General features: G+C 47.2%; 1 protein-coding gene across 4 annotated transcripts in view; it reads left to right on the top strand.

Moving 5' to 3' along the window:
• The window catches only part of LOC144163015 (isoprenyl transferase-like), a 33,289-nt gene extending 22,714 nt beyond the window's left edge, over nucleotides 1–10,575 (top strand). For all 4 annotated transcript variants that reach the window (XM_077693790.1, XM_077693788.1, XM_077693789.1 and 1 more), the window contains 2 exons: nucleotides 7,532–7,754; nucleotides 10,291–10,575. In XM_077693790.1, the coding sequence (XP_077549916.1) occupies nucleotides 7,532–7,754; nucleotides 10,291–10,434 (367 nt within the window). In that variant the 3' untranslated portion in view covers nucleotides 10,435–10,575. The remainder of the gene's footprint in view (nucleotides 1–7,531; nucleotides 7,755–10,290) is intronic.
• The last annotated feature ends 11,615 nt before the right edge of the window (nucleotides 10,576–22,190 follow it).

The raw sequence follows: 22,190 nt of genomic DNA, 5'->3' as shown, positions 1-22,190 counted from the left end.
GAGTGAGCCATGTGCTGATAAATGTGGATTTCCTAACCATCATGTAGTTTCCACAGGGGCAAGTTAATCGTTAAACACTGATGAGAAACTTGTTCGTATGATGAAACAGCAGCAATCTCGTACTCCTCAACGTTTTCAATTACGCTTCACGACATGAAAGCTCTGTCTTTGAAATTGTTGAGCAGGATTTCTGCAGCAATTATTACCTTTCTTTGCTCAATTACCTAATTCTTTCTCATTCATCCATATATTTGCCCGTCCGTCCATCGCTCTTTCTGTCTGTTCGTCCATTCATTCGTCCGTCCGTCCGTTCATTCGACCACCCATGCATCCATTCATCGATCAATTCATTTGTGCGCCCCTCCATCCACTCATCCATTCATATCCACCCGTCCGCCCATCCATTTCATTTCGTCTCTATTAGCGAATTTAGCTCATTACAAATATTCAACAAAATGGTAATCATTTTATTTGTTTGCTTGCTTGTTTGTTTGTCTGTGTAATTGTTTGTTTGTTTGTGTTTTTTGTTGGCTTGTTTGTTAGCTTGTTTGTTTGCTTTTTTGTTTGTTTGTTGGCTTGTTTGTTTGCTTTTTTGTTTGTTTTTTGTTTGTTTGCTTGCTTGCTTGCTTGTCTGTCCAACTGTCTGTCTCTCCTCTGTTTGTCTGTTTCTTTCTTTCTTTCCTTCTTTCTTTGTTTGTTTTTTGTTTGTTTGTTTTTTCGCCTTCTCGCGATTTCCTGCGCTTTGGTTAGTCTTATTCTATCCTCCCCCATTAAATTTGGGGTGGTACAAGTCATGCTCGACTCGGTTTCGCCGCAGCTAGTGGCCCAAGGCTGACTGTCTGGAAAAGCTGGGACAGCAGAACAATGTACGCGACCAGCAAGCAGTAGCGCACTAACAGTGCCACTAGAGCAATACGTCTTCTACTGTGTGCGTCCCGTAGTTGAAGACGACGTATGAAAGTAGTGCAGCGATGTATCTTCAGCTACCACAGGAATCACTGAGGCAGTGGGCGTTTTCTTTCGAGGCGGAACCTTTAAGTGTCCCATTCTGCGAAAAACCGTTGTTGTTGTGCTGGTAGTTGTCTGGTAAAAAAAAATGGCAGCCATTGTAAAGAGTAAAAAAAAAAAAAAAACACGCGGGTGATCCGCCAGGCTTAGAATCTGGGTCTTTACGGTAGTAGCCCGATGTGCTACCACTGTGCTATCTCCGCCCATTTTCTTTAAAGCGTGGAAAACTGCAATTAATTAGTACATACTACAAACGTTAGCAGTCATCCAAGAAGATACACATCACTGCAGCTGAAAAAATTCAGAGAAACCTCCACTCACGCGCAAGACTTGAGTGCTGAAGCTGTTGTAGGTGAGCATTGCCGGACACATGGTGAAGTTTCAATGTCATTGTTTACTTGCACAGTTTAGGTGCTAGTAATCGTCGTCATATGCATCGAAAAGGTCGTCGCCTTCTTCGCGGCGAGTGGTGGATGCAAGGTCATCCTCAGCATTGCAGTCTTCCACCACCCGAACTGGCGAAGCTTGCATTAAGTTCGCGCAAGCCTTGAACCATTGCGCCGCTACAGGATCTTTTTATGCGTGAGCACTGAAGGACACTTCACCACGCATGCGTACAAATTTGAAATTGTTTATTTACATGCGCCGTCGTTGTTTTGCACTGTGCTAGTAGCATTCATGATTATTTGCATCGATATCGTCGTGTTCCTTATGCCAAGCATTACATGCGCGGTAGCGCTTGGTGACAGCACTGGAGTTTTTTTTTTTTTTTTGTTCTTGCTGTTTTTTTCTGCAACACCGGACTTACGGCTTCTACAACAGCTCCGCCGTTAAAAATTAATCCGGAGCCCGGAATTAACCCTCCTCTACGGCGCGCCTCATCGCCGGAGTTGCGTCGGCGCGTTAAACCCTAATATCAATCAATGCCTAATAATTTCTTTTTGCGCAATAATGTTGGCAGGTATGACGCGTGGTGCAAGATTTTGTAGTTTATAAAGGTTGTTTTATAAACTACTCGTTCTAGAATTCCTTTAACTTTGGGCGGGGTGGTTCAATTGACGTACGGAGGGGACGGACGGACGGACGGACAGACAGAAAACGACCAGGGGCGGTATTCTCGTAACTGTCCCTTTTGAAAACGTCCCTTTTGCGTCCCTTTCATCGTGACGTAACTTCCGGTTAAGAGGTGGACGTTGGCAGCATGGAGGAAGGTTGGCACCGTTGGCAGTAGGTTTGCCGCGCTTGCGTTACGTCACTTCCGGTTGTTGGCTTTTAGCCAATGAGGACTCGCCAAAAGGGACACTTTTGAAAGGGACGCAAAAGGGACCAAAACTCGAGAATACCGCCCCAGGTGTCTGGACATAGTGACGAAGCGTCTGCGCGCTGCCCACAAAGCACTTCACCTGGCGCAATGACGTTTCACGCAAAGGCAAACTTCGCTATAACCAGGCGTCACCGGCGTTATCCGTAGCATTTCGCGATATTTCCCAAATATCTGTATACGTAGAAGTTCCCGCGAGAGTTCATGGGAGCCTTTGCTGATCGTAGTAACCGGTTCTCGAATCGCAAAAATGCAGACGGCTCTACTGCCGTTACAAAAACTGACCCTGCTATTTCATACATGTTAGGGTAAATCACGAACGCAGTCACGGAACACGAAGCGCACCAAGGTGCATAAAGTGCAGTCAGGAAAATCTTGCTAGTTGCCGAACCCGTATGTCGCAGCCACTGTGGCTATTCTTAATTTCCCGTGAGCGGATTATACGCTGGGGCTATTCTATGTACAGACTCCAACTCACCGCGGAGTCCCGGAAGAGAAATCCAGCATTCGTTTTTCGCGTACATACCTGTGGCGTGACGAATCCTCGGAATATCCGGGGGCTATTCTCGGTGAGTCCGAGACTAAATCGAAGAGCACCCCTCTTTCCATTCAGGGGAAAAGGGTGGTTGAAAAAGTAAGCTTACCGGTAAGCTTGGTTGCGTGCTGATCCATCTTTCGAGCCAGCCGGCGGCATACAACTTCCGTAGGGAAACTCCTTGCATCATCATCATCGTCGTCGTCGTCATTAGTCAAAGCACAAATCTCAGGAACACGTCCCCCAAGTTGCTCTTCACCTGCAGTCTCTCTATCACCACTGCGACCGACACAAAAACAGACCTTAGGCGCACTGCATACCCCGACACGGCATTTTTTTGTTGGGGCGAACTTTCCGACTAACATCTGGATTGGAAATGGTAAACCTAACCAGTTGTCACCTTTTGAAGACTCCAGCCAGCAGGAAGGTTGTTTTTGTTGCAGTTCAGAGGGCAGAGAATACCGGCGGAAACTGCACAGCGGCACCGACGGATATCAGTCGTCGTTTAGTCCACAGAGAACACCCTCAACCACGTCTCTGTCACTGCTACACATATCGGCACAACTCGCACACCAATCGAGGAAAGCATGCCCAACATTTCACACGACCTTTCTATGCACAGAACAACGTAAAACGGCCCGAAATACAAGCACGGCAACAAGGGAATTCCGAGCGTCCCAGAGGCGCTGCGGCTGAAGCATCGTCTGCGAGCGAAGGCAACTGTCTGTCTAGACAGGCGTGACTAGGCATCTTCGCGCGGCGGGCGGCGCGGACGCAACGACGTCCGGCAGAAAACGCAACTTCACCACGTCATGGTACCGCCGCCGTTGTCGCGGGCAGCTCGCGAACAGTTGCATATTAGGGAGTTTTAGCTGACCGTTTTTGACGCTCCGCTATGCTCCCGACGTACCGCTCAGCGCAACCGGAGCGTCAGCAGCCGAAAGGCTTTTATCTAAGCGATAACCGTATCTCCCTCGATGGGGAATGATTCGCGTGACTGGTCGTTTCGCGCGCGCGTGTAAACCGAAACTTCATCCTACAGGAAACATAAGAATTTGTATTTGGTCTTCAAGCACACCAAAATACTGTGTTTCTTGGCCTCATTTAACCTTTTTTTGTATTATGTAGCCGCTGACACGGTATAATTTTTCTAAATATCAATAAACAAGCCAATAAACCTTGGAATAGCCAAGCCAAGGCTGTCTTTCTCGGCGCTGCGTAGAAGCAGCCCCGCGCTTCGGTCGACGTTTTTCGCTTCCGTTCTAAAGATCTTTGAGGTGTGTGGCACTTTTGCCTATTCGGAAGCGCTTTCGCGGCTTCGTTGGTCGTGTTTCAACTGAAGAAACGAAGTTCGCCCTAGCGCGCTCGCATCGCGGGGGCAGCCATGTTGTTGTTCCGCACGGTAGCGTAAGCTGCCGCGACGGTCTGCTAAGAGGCCCCGGTTAGCGGAGCGGGGCGCCGCTCCGGTATCGCCGGTAGCGCGCTAGCGTGCCACGCATGCGCAATGGCGCTCCCGCTCGCTATCGGAGCCGAGCGGACTGTCAGAAACGGTCAGCTAAAACTCTCTATTAATCCATTGCAAGGATTGCGCGGTAACCACCGCCTCGTTGGGACGAAGAACAAATGGGCGGCTCTTGGCTGGCCCTTGGGAAAACCGGGAACGAAATGAAGGTGGACGACGGGACAAAAAGAAAAAGAAAATCGATTTTGTAGAATTCAAATTTGGCGCCCTTCGAAGACCGCCTCATAGTCTCTACAATGGCAGAAAGAGGGCGCCATGAGTCCGCTAGAAGTAGGAGTTCCTGTATAAACATCCCCCTCGCGAGGGGCACGATCAAATGCAGAGCATTTCCGGGGGCGCACGACGTTAAGTAGTTTGCGTTACGTTAATGTAGTTGCACTTGTGGCAACTGCTGACGAGAGAGCGCTCGTCAGCAGTAATTTCAATGAGTCAACGATATAAGGCGCGTTCATAGCGTCCCGTTCTGTGTCGGCTTTGTGGCGCAGTCGGTAGAGCACCATGCCCGCAGGGTTGAGGGATCGAGGGATCCGCCCGCAGGGTCGAGAGATCGAAACCTGGCGCCGGATAGTATTTTCTTTTATATAGTGTAGGGAGAGGGGTGCGGACTACGACGGGACAACGCGGGTGACATCGTGAGTTACTGAAATGCTCTGCATTTAGAAGTCGTCCGTCAAAACTCCGGCACGCGAGCACACGCCTCCAACAGATGCAGCCACTCTGGTACGTCACTTTGCGCCGCATAAATGCTCCGCACCAACGCAGCCTGCTCCCGAAAAATGGACTTCGTTGCACGAGGGGATCCCGCATGCCTGTCAGACATGCGGCACCTCCGCGGGATATACAATACCATCACAACAAATGTATCATAGGGCACTCTAGTAGCATTTCGAATTGGATTGGGAAAACCTCTTTGGGGCCTGCGAATGAAGTCCTATTGCTAGGTCTTCATGACTTGGCCGGAGTCGTCACCGCAGATGTAGCCAACCCGGCTAGGGGTCCTCCGCTCCCCGTCACCGGGTCGCCGGGGTCCTCCTGCCTGGCCAGCGCCACGATGACTCGCTGGACAGCCTGGAGTTGAAGATTTTGGTCTTCAGTCCGCACCGCCTCCTCGAAGGCAGGTGGCATCGTTCTTGTGTTTGATTCGTCCGGGCACGCGAGGCAATCCCAGACGATGTGCTCGAGTCTTGCTGGAGTAGCATTTCGAAAAGTCAAGAGCTGACTTGTATAAGGAGTGTGATGTCCATGCCCTTATTAACAGTTCGTTGCAAAACAACCCCGAAGAACACCGCATCCCGGCACAACACAACGCAATGGTTTCAGGATGATTACATAAGCGGAAACTGTCCAACCATTCCTTTTTCGCGGAACTATGTTTTCATTTATGTATGCAGCTTAAAGAAAAATGTTTTTTTTTGTATTTGGCGAAAGACACATAAGTATGACACGTTTTCAGACACTGTCCTTATGGTGGCCAATGAAAGTGTGGCTTATCCTGCAGATATATCTCCGCTTGTTTCCTGTGGTAGAACAAAGGTTGTCCCTGTTGTTCTAATGTGCCCGTTTCATAAAATTAACAATAGTATAACTTGAAAACGTAAACTTTCCTGTACAGCGCTGGTCCCGTGACACCTTAACGGGATGGCACGTGAGGTTAACAGGTACTATCGTTATAAATTGAAATGCGAACAGCTCAATTCATGGTTTTCAGTGCATGCTGCGCTCCCTGGCGGCGGGCCGAGTATGTTCCGCAGCCATGAGGTTGGGAAAGCCCTCTGGAAACTTATTCTTACTGCGCAGACGCAGCCCCTCGCTTAAAATGCGGATAATATAGGCTGTATTCACCGGCGATGCACGCATGCAGGCAACCATGTGAGTGTGCCGTCACTGGTTACGTCGTGTTCCGCGGGATGGCGGTACTGGTCTGTGGTAAGCACATGATGTGTGTTGAACGTTCCAAACTCTACCACACCGAACGCAAAGCAATGTCTCGACTCCAATGTGAGTGCGATTAATAACACCCCTGTTGACACCACCGTTGAGAATCGGGTTGAAACGGGGAAGCCGACGCACGCTGGCGTTTTTTTTTATTTTATTTTTTTTTTCTGCGGCGTGCCGGCATAGTGGCACAAGCCGCGCCATGTCCGTGGCGCTTCGTCCATGTCCGTGGCCGTTCTCAGTGTTAAATTGACAGCTAAACTTTTCAGTGATACCACTTTTTCTACAAAAAACCACGCGCACCGTTTTTCATATTTCAACTTAATTCTCTAGAATAGGGGTGGGGCGCGGCCCGATTCTAGGGAAGTTGTGGCGTGCCAGTTTGCTTGCTGACATAATTCGCACCGTAAGACGAATGAACGAGAACGAATAAGGACACGCAAATGCGATGTAGCAGTAGAGGGCTTGTAATTACAAATTCTTATTAAAAAGCGTGGCCAGGCTTTTTCCCACAAAGCACATCAGCAGACTCAAGTTCCTCCTGATAATTTTTTACTCCATCAGATCAACTGCCATGGTGGCCTTGTTTCTTGTTTCTTGTTTGTTAACTTGTTTCTTTTAACAGGAACGTGTTTTACTACCGGATACACGACGATTTCGGTGAAGTCATATCCGTCACGAAAGTGACACCAGTATAACGAAGCAAGCGGCCTGTAAAAAGTGCACCCCTGCACGCAGGGTCTTATTGAGGGGAAGCAACCTTTAGTATTAAAGAGTACGTTATACTTAAGGTTGTTCGTTTTCAGGTTTTATATCTTAACACGACAGTGTTTTATGCCGCGATACCCCAAGATTTCCCTGACGTCATATCCGTCACGGAAATGACGCCGTACACCTTTGCCGGAGCGACCCGCCAGCAGGACGTCGCTCGCCAAGCACATCCGCAAGACAGCCGCCGACCCGCAAATCATGTTCATCTGCAGATTTCGCTGCACATTTCACTTTCGTGTTTGACTGATTCCTATGACAGAGGAAGCAACCACAGTTTTTTTAGACACAGGAAAGTGGCTTGCCGCTGCTTGATGCTATTTACCTAAACATGTGGATTGCTAAGTATGCCATTGATTTCTTTACGCTGACTCGCGTTTCCGCATAAGATTTGCAAAATTCCGAGGTCGAAAATGAAACTTTTTGATTGCTTCGCCTGCAGAGACATAACATCAGAGTTGATCGAGCGGTACCTGGATGTCAACGTGGCCCCCGAAGCGGAGCTGTGGTACCGCGCTGCCGGAGACCCGCGGTTCAGCGATTTCGTGGTGTACCAGAGCAGATACTCTTACATGCACATAACGCCCAAGCAGTGGCCCGACACCACTACCTGGGACTGGATCTGGGCGCTCCTCCAGTTCCAGCTCCACTGGCCGTTCATCTCGGTAATAACCCTCCTCAAGGGGCGTTTCGACAGCCCTCAAACCGAATGTCATTGGACTCACAGATGCTACCATTGAGCTGTTACTCGAAGTTTTATGTGCGAAGCACCTTAGGATCTCGCTTTGTCCGTGACTTGGCGTCAGTGTACAGAGTGTGCTGCGCATGCGCAAGGAGCATGGAATTGGATTGGATTTGGCTTTGGATTGAATTGGATTGAATTTGGGTTGGATTAAATTGGATTGAACTGAAAGGTATTGGATTGGGCTGGATTAAATTGAATTGTATTAGATTGGATTGGAATTGTATATACTGTACACGCGCGTTGTCACTCATTTACATGCGCGAGTGGGCAACGCCACGGGTGATTTACGCTAAGCATGATCCCCAGTGCTTCGCGCACTCGCCATGATTCACTTCATGGAGATGCGTGAACTTTTTTTCGCAGTCACTGCGTTGAAGTGCCGCTTCAGGTAAAGGAACACCACCGCCGACCTTTGAGGTTATCAAAGGTTTTCTAACGTGAACTTACGTATCCTCGGGTGAAAAAAAAAATTATGCACTCCACCGTGTAATGGCGACGATGGTTGAACGCGAAGCTTTCTCGCGTTGGATTGTTTGGTTGGCCAATCCCACAATGCGGGTATGTGCTGCTCTGTAGGTGCGCACCACTTCTCTAGAATACCCACGAGCAACTCTAACGTTTGGCCTAACGTTTGGGTTTGGGGTGCATACGGGGCGAATCTGTGCCTGCATCTTGGCGTTCGCTTCGACCGTGTCGAAATGGAGCAATCAGATACACGCTGTCTTCGCAACGCGAAGGACCCAGGTTTGATTCCAGCCACGGGAAGCGTTTTTTTAAATGCAGAGCATTTCAGTAACTCACGATGTCACCCGCGTTGACGTCCGTAGTCCGCACCGTCGTTGTCCCTACTATATATAAAAAAATACTATCCGGCGCCCGGTTTCGATCCCTCGAACCTGCGGGAGGAACGCAATGTACATGGTGCTCTACCCACTGCGCCACAAAGCCGACACAGAATGGGACGCTGCGAACGCGCCTTATATCGTTGACTCATTCAAATTACTGCTGACGAGCGCTCTCTCGTCAGCAGTTGCCACAAGTGCAACAACATTAACGTAACGCAAACAACTTAACGTCGTGCGCCCCCGGAAATGCTCTGCATTTGATCGTGCCCCTCGCGAGGGGGATGTTTCACTGCGTCTTCTCTCGGTCGCGGGACCCGTGGCGCCATCTGGCGGAGGCGCGGCACAACTCGCAGCACTTTGAAAAGATGCGGCGCCAGGCAGCTGTGTGTGTGCGTGCCGCACTTGTACAAATGGCGAGTGCATTGGCTGTCCACAGAGCAAAGCATTCGTGCAAGTAAGCCGTTGCAGTCAGTCAGTCAGTCAGTCAGTCAGTCAGTCAGTCAGTCAGTCAGTCAGTTAGTTAGTTAGTTAGTTAACAACTCCGCAAGCATTTGCGTTTCTTGCTTTTTTCTTTCACTTCACCCACGACCATCCATTATCATCATCTTTAGAGAAAGTTGACTTTCCTGGAGGGTGTATTGGCGTACGATGGCACACTAAAGCTTCGCTTTAAAAATCATTCTGTAGGACTACACTTGGGTTTCAACCAGCAAATATTTAGGACTTTATGTGTTACTCGACATGGTCGGTGCAAAAAAGAAAATTTGCATTTAGTGAATAAACTCACCAATATTTATAATTATAAACAATTTTATCACTCGCAATGGTCGTTCTTGTTCCAGTATAACTCGTAAATCTTTATTTCCCAAGTTCTGCAGCACTTCTTCCGTCTTTGCTTGTGTGCGTGCGTGCGTGCGTGCGGGTGGGCGGGCGGGCGCACGTTGAAAAAACGGTTTTTATAGCTGGGATGGAGATAAGAGGGTTACCAAAGGACAGTTCGTTAAAAAATGGCCGCCATCCCGCCCTGCGAAAGTGTATGTCCAGCGAAGGTATTGTGAACAAGTACACATGCCGAAGGAGGAGGGTATAAAATGTTCCTTGTCGTCTCGCCGGGCTCGGTTCGGCATCACTGGTGACAAGGGCTAGATCATTCCTAGCCTGACGAATGCCCTCGCCCTCGAATGACGTCACCTTCTTGTTTCGAGAGCAGCTGCACACCTAATCTTTACCAGGAACGCATGAGGGGAGAAGGTTCCCATTGTCGACAGGCACCTTATCATCCATCGTGTGGTTTCGATGCATGTTTTGTATTTTTTTTTATTTAGACGAATAGTGAGCTCTATGCTGTATGCCGACCTAGCCTGACGCATGGGCTCTGCGTTTTTGGTTCAGACTGCTAGGTCCTAGCAGGGTTTTTTTGTTTACGACACGAAAGTGTCCGACCAACTAGAGCCTACGAGCTTCGTTGTAATAAAACAAGGTTTTTACATCTCCATTGCCCCTTTGACAAAATCAACTTGGCGTGTCAATGCTCTACTTACGTTAACTTGATGTTCACCAATTGTTGTGCTTGCGCTCTCTCTTGATTTTTTTTTTTTTTTTTCGCAAAAGGCGGTTAAGGAAAGGCACAGGAGACTGGAAGGACTGGAGGGGAGCACCCCGGACACCGCTCAGATACTTCGTCAGAACACGTTCCTGAGACGAGTCCGAGCGGCAAGGGTGGCATACACTGAGAAGATTTCCGGCGTCGCGTAAATTAAGGACGTTTATGCGGTACCAAGCCTTGCCGTGTGTTAATTTTCTCTGAGGGCTCTGAGTACCGCAGCACTAGAATTCAGTGATTTGTCACGAGGAAATGAATTTTCTCTGAATAAAAATTGAAAAATGGCTCTGTAATACTTCTTTCAAAGTACTGTTCCCCTCTTTTTTCCCGCCACAAGTCCAAAGTACTACGAACATTCCTGGTCGTTTTGTTGCTGCCACGTTTATTAAAATCGAAAGCATTCTGTGTCCCGTGATGTGAAAAAATGCGATTTTGTGGAGAGGGTATGGCCCGAAATTCCGCATGGCTTCAACCTCAGGGAACACAAAGGATGAATAAGTTCTTGTTTTCGCTGAAATACGATATGTTTCTTAGCTCTTTCGGTGGGTTCCATTCTTGCCGCGGCGGCCGCTTTTCTGATGGAAGCGAAAAGCGAAAACGCACGTTTGTTCGATATTTGGCGCTAGTTAAAGATCCCCAGGTGGTCAAAATTGATCCGGAGACCTCCACTACGGTGCAACTCTTCATACGTGTAGCGTCGGCGCACTGAACCTGCTAATCAATCAATCAATAAATAAATCAATCAATCAATCAAGAATTTAAAGTATGGATTGCGTCAGTGGTTTGGATAGCCTTATCGTTTGAGTGTGCGTGGATCCGTGAACACTTGGAGTAAAGTGAAGGGGAAATTCCTATATAATGCGAAACGCCTCGTTGTTGCCTCCTCTATGAAGGGGTGGAGCATTCCCTTGTCACCTTGCTCCTCCCGCAATCTTTCACAAAGCCTCAAATTTTTGTGATTTTTGCTCCCTGATACAACACCTGCGCTGTGAGAGGCGCAGCAGACGAGTGGTATGAATTGATTTAGGCCACCTGGGAATCTTTTACGTACGCCGAAATAACGACAAACTGGCGTTTTTATTTTTGACCTCCATCACGAACCGACTGCTACTGCCGAGATCGAGCCCTCGGCCTTGAGCTCCGTAGCAGAACGCATGACACGGAAAAAGGGGCTAGTTGAAATTGGTTAGTGTTCGGAAAACAGGAACAAGACAGGCGAACGCACTTGCGTGCAGTTGCAACCAGGAATGCCTCAGCCCTCCACTCACCGCAACAGTTACACCTTGATTGATTGATTGATTGATTGATTGATTGATTGATTGATTGATTGATTGATTGATTGATTGATTGATTGATTGATTGTGGGGTTTAGCGTGCCGACCCTACACAGGCAATGAGGCATGCCGTTAATGTTAACGTGTGTTAACGTGAGGCGTCCTTAATGTTGTTACACCAAGCTACACACGTAGCTGACACTGGAGCTCGTGTCACACCATGTAAGCGCATTTTTACTTTTCCTCTCTAAATACCGTTGCTTAACGCTAGTGAGGCAGGCAGCAAGGATTCGAATGGCAACTGTCACAGCTGCAGCTGGGTTGGTGCACCCGCGAGACATACGTTCTCGTGCTATCGTGTATCGGATACAACTGCGGTGGAGTTTCATACCTGTGTTTTGGACATCTAATTGATTGTGGGGGTCTAACGCGCCGACGCAACGCAGGCGATGAGGCGCGCCGTAGTGGAGGGCTCCGGGTTAATTTTGACCACCTGGGGATCTTTAACGTGCGCCGAAATCTCGTACACACGGGCGTTTTTGCTTTTCGCCTCCATCAGAAAAGCGGCCGCCGCGGCCGGGAATCGAACCCGCGACCTCGTGCTCAGCAGCGCAACGCCTTAGCCACTGAGCCACCGCGGCGGGTTGTTTTGGACATCTAAGTAAACCAGCTCAGCAATGCTGCTGTGAAAGGCAATTATTTTAATATTCCTGCTGAATTTTCTTTGCTCTTGGACAATTTCGTTTTAATGCGTGGGGGTGCTTTTAGGTTTCACTTGGCTCAGAATGCGAAAAAAAATTCGCCAGCCCTCCCACTCTGCAAAAAAGGCGGTGCAGCGCAGGGGGGTTTGCTTCACCTCAGTCGACGCATGTATGCATGAAACAAAATACGTTCGTTTGTAATTTCGAATTGAGCATACTTCAAGGTAAATAGCTGAATAAGCCTCGAAAGGACTAGAGTTTTATTGTAGGGGACAAATATGGCGCTGCCCATTTCCCTCCCCTAAATCACTGAACTTACAGAAAGTTGGGATTCCACAATACTTAAAACTTCACTGTGAGCGGCGAAATTATTAACGGTAGATGAAACTCGGCGTGAGCAGCCGTCTAAGGGAATGATTACTGTGCGATTTGTTTTGGGATAGTTTCGATGAAACAAGAGCTACAGGTGCTTTTTTTTTTGTTTTTTGTAACCATGATTTTTCTTGCCGTGTACCCGGCACAAGCCAGCGGTGAGCCACATAAAGCTCAATAAAAATCTCTCTCTCTCTCTCTCTCTCTCTCTCTCTCTCTCTCTCTCTCTCTCTCTCTCTCTCTCTCTCTCTCTCTCTCTCTCTCTCGACAGCAGACGGGAATCCTACAACGTTTGCAGTTTCCTTCTAAATAATTATTAAAAATACGTGAATCTCGAAATAATGACAGAGCTGTCCTAGCGGCCAATTCTACTAATTTTTTGCAAGATGTCTACGTTAGATAGAGTTGCAGAACATTCGCGAGAAAGCGGAGACAGAAATTTCTTCGTGTCGACGCGACGTGTAGACGTACGGACATCGACTACCGCCGCAAGGTAGCTATACACAACTTCGCTGCGAAAATTGGGCAGAGGAACTTACCATCTGCTTACGTGTATACTCGGTGACAACTTAAGAACGGCACCGGAAGTTGCCGCTATGCCTTATCACCGTAGCCCGATGTTTCTCCGCGCGGCGCAAGTAGGGCGTTACTGGGAATACTTTGAACATGGCGTGAGCCGTTCCCGTGATTTTTTGGACTTAATATGCTTATAAACGACTCCACTGACGACAAACAAACTGCGTGAGACAAGGCAGACGATGTCACGCATTCATAGTAAACCCCTTTCAAAACGCGCGCTCACTGACGTCACGGGTCCGGCGCTTTGGCGGAGTGATACACTACATGAGGTGTTGCCGTTCTTGAGTTGTAACCGAGTATAGGATGATGAATGCGAGATCCGAGCAACGCGCCTGAGCACCTCCACTCACTGCAGCGGTTACACCTTTATTTATTTATTTATTTATTTATTTATTTATTTATTTATTTATTTATTTATTTATTTATTTATTTATTTATTTATTTATTTATTTATTTATTTATTTATTTATTTATTTATTTATTTATTTATTTATTTATTTATTTATTTATTTATTTATTTATTTATTTATTTATTTATTTATTTATTTATTTATTTATTTATTTATTTATTTATTTATTTATTTATTTATTTATTTATTTATTTATTTATTTATTTATTTATTTATTTATTTATTTATTTATTTATTTATTTATTTATTTATTTATTTATTTATTTATTTATTTATTTATTGTTTTAGCGTGCCGTCGCAACGCAGGCAATGAGGCGCGCCGTAGTGGAGGGCTCCGGATTAATTTTGACCACCTGGGGATCGTTAACGTGCGCCGTAGTGGCGGTGGACAGGGGACCACACAGTGGCGGAAGATTCCACGACTGCGCAGTTCTCCGTCCTGGGCCAGCGCTGTTGGTTGCGCGTGCAAAGTGCAAGTCTGGCCGAAAGAAATGACGCGCTTACGACAGACATTCTGTGGGTGATATAAAACAATTTACCTTTCCTTTCTTTCGTTGCAACTGAAGGAGCATTCAGGCTGCACTTCTGTGACGGATATGACGTAAGTGAAATCTTCGAGAATCCCGGAATGAAACACTTTCGTGTCGTCCATGTTCGTTAAACATTCCCAGGTGGTCATATTTTTCTGACCCCCTGTAATATACGGTGCTCCTCATAGCACAAAGATAGCTTCGGGGCCCCGAGCGCACCAATATTTTGGGGCAAGTCGGTTTCAGCGGGAACCCAAAAAGAAAAGGCTCCTCACTTGGTTTTAAATTACTCCGAGAACAGCTCCTACACGAATAATTTGTGCCCTTTTTTGCTGCCTTCAGCCATCGGATGAGCACAAAACCAAGAGGTAGATTTTTCTCCAGCTGCCCCTTCCTTTGCACGCCTTTGCCCATAACCAAACTAGCCATCATTGCGAGCAATGCTTGGTATAATCAGTAGTTTCTCAGGACGCGACGAGCAGACAAGTGTGTACCTGCCATTTCTCGTATTACATAGACGTTAACGCAAAACAGCTAACAAAATCGTATTTCATGTTTCGTAGCTACAAAAACACGCACGGAAAAGGCAAATGTTTTAAGGCATGCGATAAAGAACAACCTTGGCTTCTGTTTGTGAAAGGTTGAAAAGATCCAAAATGGCCATTCTTACATTGTTTTTCAAAATTGGTGCAAAATGCCCTCCTTATCTGCAGTTCAGCGCAATTTTTAGGGGCGAACCCCCTTCGGGTTTGGGGCTGTTGCCGTCTCCTGTCGTCGTTGTAATCGTCGTCTCATGTAGTCACGGTACTAAAACACAGGGAAACTTGTTTACGCCTCGCGCTAGAACGTAACCCGTACTAAAAAAATACCGGGACACTCGTTTATGCTTCGCGCTAGAGACCTTCGTGCTTCAAAGACAATACAAAGACAATACAAAGACAATACTTCAAAGACAATACAAACGCGACTTTTACAGTAAAGCTGTATACCTCTAAACCCCAACGGTTTCATCTCCGTTGGCAAAACGCCAAGGTTGCAAAAATACACTTATAGACTGCATGCTTCACTCCTCCCCAGGTTTCACATTAGTGTAGATGGCCCGAGATTTTTAATTGAACTGTTTCTGCGACATGGACTAAAATTGGCATAAAAAATGGGAAAGTATGGGCAATATTACTAAAAAATTAAACTCTCTGGCTCGTTTAGATGCAAAAAAAAAAAAAACAGAACCAGACATTTCAAACATTTTTTGAAAATGTGTCATGCTTAGGTGCAAATTCTGAATTGTTGATTGCGCTGTGTTAATTTTGTGTGTTTTTTACTTTAATAGCCTGTCCTTCTTGGAGTTCTGAAAGGAAACAAGCATGTGCACTAATAAATAAGGTAGTGTCTGTTATCACAGAAACCGTGAGAATTACCGTCAAAAATTTCTTACGGCAGTCGCCTCTCATTGGCTAAGAACGCTATTCGAAAATTCTATGGGATAAATATTCCCTAAAAATCGTGGTTGCAGCTGCCCCTGTAGCGCTGTGGTATAGTCCTCGGTTTTAACCACGAAGGCTCAGGTTTGAGTCCGGCATGGCAATGTTTTTTTTTTTTTTTTTATCGTTCGGAATTTTTCTGTCATCGTGATTTTGTTAACGCATTTTATATTCTGGCTTTTACTGTATCAAGAGATCGACGCACAGGACTTCCAGAATGGGTTGAATTACGTTTAATGTAGGTTGTGTTCTGTGTGGTCTGGCTGGATTAGATCAGGTTGTTGCAGTTTGGCTGGATTTGGGTAGGTAATGAAGCATTCGGTTAGGTTAGGTTAGGTTAGGTTAGGTTAGGGGTGGGGAGGTTGTGTTACGTTAGGTTACGTTGGGCCGTAATATTATTCAGCAGATTATAGGCCGGCCAGCTTTTATGGAAACTGCCGTGAGAATTTCTCTGAGGTAATTCTCCCGGCTGCCGTGAGATTAGACGCAGCCAATAAATAAATAAATAAATAAATAAGCAATCTCGTGTGTTCCCCTTGTGCACAAACCAGGCCTTTCATGCAATTATGAAAAAAAGCAATATGGTGTACTTTAAATACAGAACTTAAGTTCCCGTTGCATTATATGAAGAATTAACAACGCTACCCACATACATAATATTTTTATTATTCATGGCTTCGTGCAACGGCTTACAATGCAATGGCTTCGTTCGTAAATTGGTAAGTAAATGAGGAACTGGTGTTTAGAGGAAGGGAAATAAACGCGAATTATTTTTGTTTTTCCTCCACTTCTACTCCAGTGTACAGGACGGAACTTTGTGCACGGTATACAGCTGCAAGTATGAAATGACGTCGTATTGTATTCTTGACGTCGCTTCCACAGGGTTCATGACACTGTCCCTTAAAGGGGCCCTGAAAGGCATTTTGAGCACACTAAATGAAGTAGCGCAATCGTTAGATTGGGTCGTCAAGGTCATCTGGGCCAAGTATTACTCTTTTACGCGCAGCGGAAAGCTCACACTTTTGTTGCAAAGTTTGTCGCTTTTTTCTCACCCTTTCCTTCGTGTTTTTGGATGCCGCCATCTTCACATGTCTACATCATCGATTCCCCGATGTTCGTCATGAGCTAGACATCCTGCTATTGGGCGGCTTTTTCACGCACTTCCGGCAAAGAGATGAGTCGTCTGCTCAGCGTCGACTCGCCGGCTGATCTGCCAGCGTAGTGCCGGAGTGCTTGGACATTTTACAACAAACAAAACAAGTGTAAACAAACGCTTAACCGTTCGAATTGAATGCAACACGGCCATAACACGACATGGATATTCTCTTACCGGAGTACGTCCCATAAAGAAAGCGTTGCAGCCCCGTGGCACTTCTTTCGTGAAATCGCAGAGAACGCCCTGAGCCGAATGCCCGGGTTTGACGGATACATTTTTTTCCACTTCAAAACAATCCAGAGATGCGTTTCGAAAGAACACAACGTCACAACATGCGTTGCAAGTCTGAACCGCGATTGACAGACGATGGGCTGCCTCCTCCTGCCCCTCGTAAATTCGGCACTCACCTCGCGCGCGGTTTGCGGGGACGAACAGCAAGTCACTAAACTCTGGCGCGCAAGCCGAGATGGCTTTTAGCCACGCACACTGCACATACCCCATGCGAGGTTGAGTCGTACGTCGCTCGAGAAAGATAATCCAGGCCATGGGAAGCACTATCCACCCGCAGAAGCACAACGTCGCATTTCATCGCGAAACAAAGGCGTCCACAACACACACACCATCGCCTCCTGTAATGCCAAACGCATCTCGCACTTCCAAATGAGAGCGAGTAGTATGCCTGCAGTGCCCATATGCCGCGAGGTGGGGCCCCAAGCTGAACCGGGATCACGCAACCGTAATTGACCTCTGGGGCGGTTTGTGCCTTGTTGCCAAGGCAACCGATGTTTGAGATCGTCAAAGAAAGGCGCTCGCTCCAGCGCTAGAAAGCTCAGAGCCGCGCCGGAGCATGTTTAGCCAACGTTGCCGCTCTCCACCACGCGTCGCCCCAAGCTGAACTGGTCGCATGATTGAAGCGTTTTGTGCACGGGTTCTGTATCGGCTTAAAATGTCTTTTTCACATGGCGCCGGCAGGAATTACCACCACCGCAAAATAAGACCCGGCACCAGCGGGGCCAGATCTGATACGGCGCTTTTTGGATAAACAGTGCGCGGTGCATGAAAGGGACCGAGCGCAAGATCCTCCCCAGCGGCTGCGAGTTCGCCGCCGATTAAAAGTCACGTGCTGCACTGCAGCAACGCACACCGCGAAAGGGCAAGGCCAGGCCACCGCCGCACACATGCGGCCAGATTTTTCGTTCGCTTATCCATCCTTGAGCGGAGTGCGGAATTCATGGTGTCAACAAAACTTGCCCGTAGCAGACGGCAGTCGGAGGAGCGTAATGCGGAAGTACGTCACCGCTGACTAGCGCAGCATCATGGGAGGCAGTGCTCGCGCGCCGTCAACAGTTGAAAAGAGGAGGAAACGCGGCGCGACGATAATGCGCGGTTTTTGATTTACGATTTCTCAGCTAATACTCATCGCTTTAACAAAATTCTTGCGGGAGGAGATTGCTAATACATTGTCTTATTTGGTTACATGTAGATCCATGCATCGGCGGAAGGTATTTCAGGACCCCTTTAAGATGTCCTTCAGGCCCGCAGTCTCACTGCAGCAGAGCTGGCACTTGTCCGTCGGCTACGCCTCCGGATACACTCCGTGCATCAGAGCCGGGGTAGGTAGCGACCCGTTCTGAAGCTGTCTAGTAGCACTGATCGCCAAGCATTTTTTTTTTCAGAAGCATTTTTCATGGATGCAATGGAACTGGGTGGGTCCCCAAAGGCAAGTTCTTTAAATTAAAACGAGGTTGTATTTTATCTTCATTGCCCCTTTGACCGCTAGCAACTTCGTGTGTGAATGCTCCGCCTACGTTAACTTGACGTTCATAAATTGGGCTTTGTCTTGTATTTTGGTTTCTTTTTTCCAATAAAATTCGGTTAAGGAAAGACGCAGAAGACTGGAAGCATTACAATACTGCACCCCGGACTCCGATCAGATTCTCCGTCAGAACACCTTCCTGAGGCGGGTCCAGGCGGCGAAGATTGCATACACCGGAAATATTTCCGATGCCGCATAAAGAACATCCATGCAGAGCTTAGACTTGTCGCATGCTTTCTCTGCGGGGCGTATTTGGTTACCATAAAAAAAATTACACCATCGTCCCGCAGGAGAACCCTGAGTAGTATGCGAAGCAGCCATAAGGTCGACTGAAGTTCCCATTACTTTTCAGTTCGTCGTTTCCGTTGACGTTCAGCTTCGCGTGCCTTCGTTGTATCAGTAGCTTCTTGACGTAGTGTGAATGAGTGAAGGACATAAGGCGCGTTCGTAGCACATGCTCTCGTCTCGGTTTGTAGCGCAGTGGGAAGAGCGCCACGTACCTCCCGTTGCGGCCAGAGAGTCGTGGGATCGAAACCGGGCGGCGCCACCTAACTATTTCTTTTTATAGTGGACTGCGCTGACGTCAGCCCAAACGCTGACGGGGCTGAAGAGACGCGCATGCGCAGTAGAGTGGGGATGGCGGACAAGGGAGGGAGGGACACAGTCCCGGGCATGAGATGCTCCGCATCTAAAAAAACATGTACTCTCCTTGGGTTGTACGAAAACACAAGAAGGCAGTCGATTGGTCTTTGGAGAATTAAGACTTCTTCGTTGAGTAAAAACAATAAAGATTGGCTCTCCACAGTGTTTCTTCTGTCTTACGCATTGCGGTCTCATTTCTCACGCACCCGACAAAAGTACTCCTATTGCTTACGATTTTGCGGCTGCTGAATGTATTCATACGAGAACATGAGGCGAAAAATCTGGCGTTGAGAATATAGGAAAGTGCCCGAAATTCCCCATGCTGCAACGCAAAGGGATCCTAACGGCTGAATACCATATTTTCGCGCGTATAACCCGCCCCTGCTGCATATAACCAGCACCCCTACTTTCCGTCAACGATTTAAAAAATATAACCCCACGTATTGCCCGCATATTTTATACATAAGAGGATGGACCAAAGCTACTAACTCAAGCAACATCACACGTTTGTTTATGCAAAAGAACTTGCCTAGCTGGCTACACAACTAGATGACTTGCCGCATACATTTTTTCAGGTTGGTGTATCGTTGAGCTGTGTGTGCAAAATAAGCACTGTCAACGGGATAACAGCGGCTTGGTCGCTATTACTGCCGTAGGGGCATCACGGCCCAACGCGCATTGCGGTGAAGCTGCCCCAAAGTAGATACCCCGCATATAATCCGCACCTCTACTTCACCCCTGATATTTTCTCATTCCTGGTGCGGGTTATACGCGGGAAAATACGGAAGCTCTTGTTTTGGCTGAAATATGTTACTTTTCGCAGCTCTTTCGGCTTTTCTTCGACGGCCAATGATGCCTTGTTTTCTGAGAACTGAAAAGTTAAAGCTGGCATTTCGCTCCCCAGTTTTCCTGGCATTTTTTTTTTTCGGGATGTTAAAATTACCCGAATGACGTCACACTGGTTTGAAATGCAGTTTGATTAGTTTTCAGTGCTCAAAAAGTGAATTTTCGCCTGTTTTAGTATTATTTCTTAGAAGGTTCTTGTTTGGTCGTTCACGCACACTTTGTACGGGTTAAATCTGCTTACAGTCAGCTAAATTTTTCGCCGTAAAACTTGCCAGTGTGTCGTCGCAGCTGCCATCACAACGTTAAGGAAGAGATGGTGGGAGAGGAATGGGACTTTGGAGCGCCGTTCCCTCACGACAAAATTTGTGCAAACCTACCAAAAAAATTGGCCGCGTATCTGCTCCTTTCGTCGCAAATGTCAAAAAAAGACGATAGTCTTTGTCGACCATTTGCCAAGTAAATGCGTCCCTTCGCTCTCCCGCTCACCACTCATGTTGACCCTCTTGCGTCGTGCTCCTCCCAAGGTAAACACGATAAAGGTTTGTTCAAGTCAATTTGAATTTACCGCGTCCATTGCTCCAGGTCGGGTGCCTCGATGCCAGCGCTGCCGTGCGGAGGAGACGCGCGTGAATCGAGGCGCCCTACTTCAATCTATGTAGAACCGCGTTGCCCTAGTCCTCGTGCGTTCGTAGCAGAACGTGGAACCTACATAGTGGAACCTTTCGTAACTGTTGCAACTTGAATTCTTAAAATGCCGCCAGAAGCAAAAGCGGCGCAGGCGACAGCAGGCGACAGTGTGATTTTTTTTTTTCTGCAGATGTATTTCATTTCGCAAAAATCAAGCATCTGTGGATTTTTCTATAAAGGAACACTGTAAATATCCCTTGTGTACTAATTTTTTGTCCTATATTTGCGTAATGTCTTGTTCTTGTTCAACAATGTTGACAAGTATGAACATATAAACCGGACTTAGACGTTTAGATTTCGCTGTGAGTATATAAGACTATTGCGCAGACTTCGTCTCACTTTGGCCGGGTGGCTGAATCGAGTCCACAGACAGACAGACAGACCGAAATTTCTAGGTTTAAGTAGCCCAAGAAAGGCTATCGTCTTAAAAACAAATACTCTATACTTTAACGGGATAAAATAATTACAATATGTTTACATCATTTCAATGTTTCTATTCATGAAGACAAATTACAACTTTATTTATCTTAAAGAGCTAGGCTTCAGTACCCCGCTCAGCTCAATTACAGCTTAACCAAAAAAAAAAACGCAAGTAATTAAAAGCTTTCAAATTTCGCGCTACATTGACGTGGACAGGACTGACGTATCGTGGGCCAGCACTAAACAGTTGCCAATGAGCTATCTGCACGTAATTACAATATGTTTACAACTATGTTTGTGAAGACAAAATATGTTTATAGCGTTAGCCCTTGAGTGATGCGATCAGACGGAATTATAGGCCCCGCTACAACCGCCCAGTCGAGTGTCCTAGCAGTGACTTAAGTCAGCGGCCCGCAGTCGCTCAAACAAGATTCGGTGACGTCATAAAGGAATGTACCTAAAGTAACTAAATGGTCGCCAGTGCTTCGCACGTTTTCTGTAATAACTTCATTATTACAGGCTCGGGCTGTCGGCGTCTCATGCCGTCGTCGTACCCGTCGTCTCATGAAGTAGTGGTATTAAACACCGGGACCCTCGTTTACGCCTCGCGCTGGAACGCTTCTTGCTTCAAAGACACGAGACTTTTACAGCAAAGCTGTACAGCTCTACCGCCCAAAGGTTTCATCTCCGTCGGCAAAAACGCCAAGGCGCCAAGAATTCACTTATCACTGCATGCTTCGCCCCTCCCCAGATTTCACTTTAGTGCAAATGGACCTAGATTCTTTTAGATGCGACTGCATCTCATACACTCGCCTTGTCCCTCCATACGGCGTTGTTGTCCGTCCACACCCCTCCCCCTACAGTATAAAAAAAATATTAGTTAGCGGCGCCCGGTTTCGATCCCACGGCCCTGTGGGCGGAATGCGAGGTACATGGTGCTCTTCCCACTGCGCCACAAAACCGAGACAGAATCAAATGCTACGAACGCGCCTTA

The sequence above is a fragment of the Haemaphysalis longicornis genome, unplaced genomic scaffold (genome assembly GCF_048455015.1).
Source record: "Haemaphysalis longicornis isolate Haplotype H1 unplaced genomic scaffold, Haemaphysalis longicornis Haplotype H1 scaffold_12, whole genome shotgun sequence".
In the NCBI taxonomy this organism is placed as follows: Eukaryota; Metazoa; Arthropoda; class Arachnida; order Ixodida; family Ixodidae; genus Haemaphysalis; species Haemaphysalis longicornis.
This window is presented reverse-complemented; position numbering and strand designations above follow the sequence as displayed.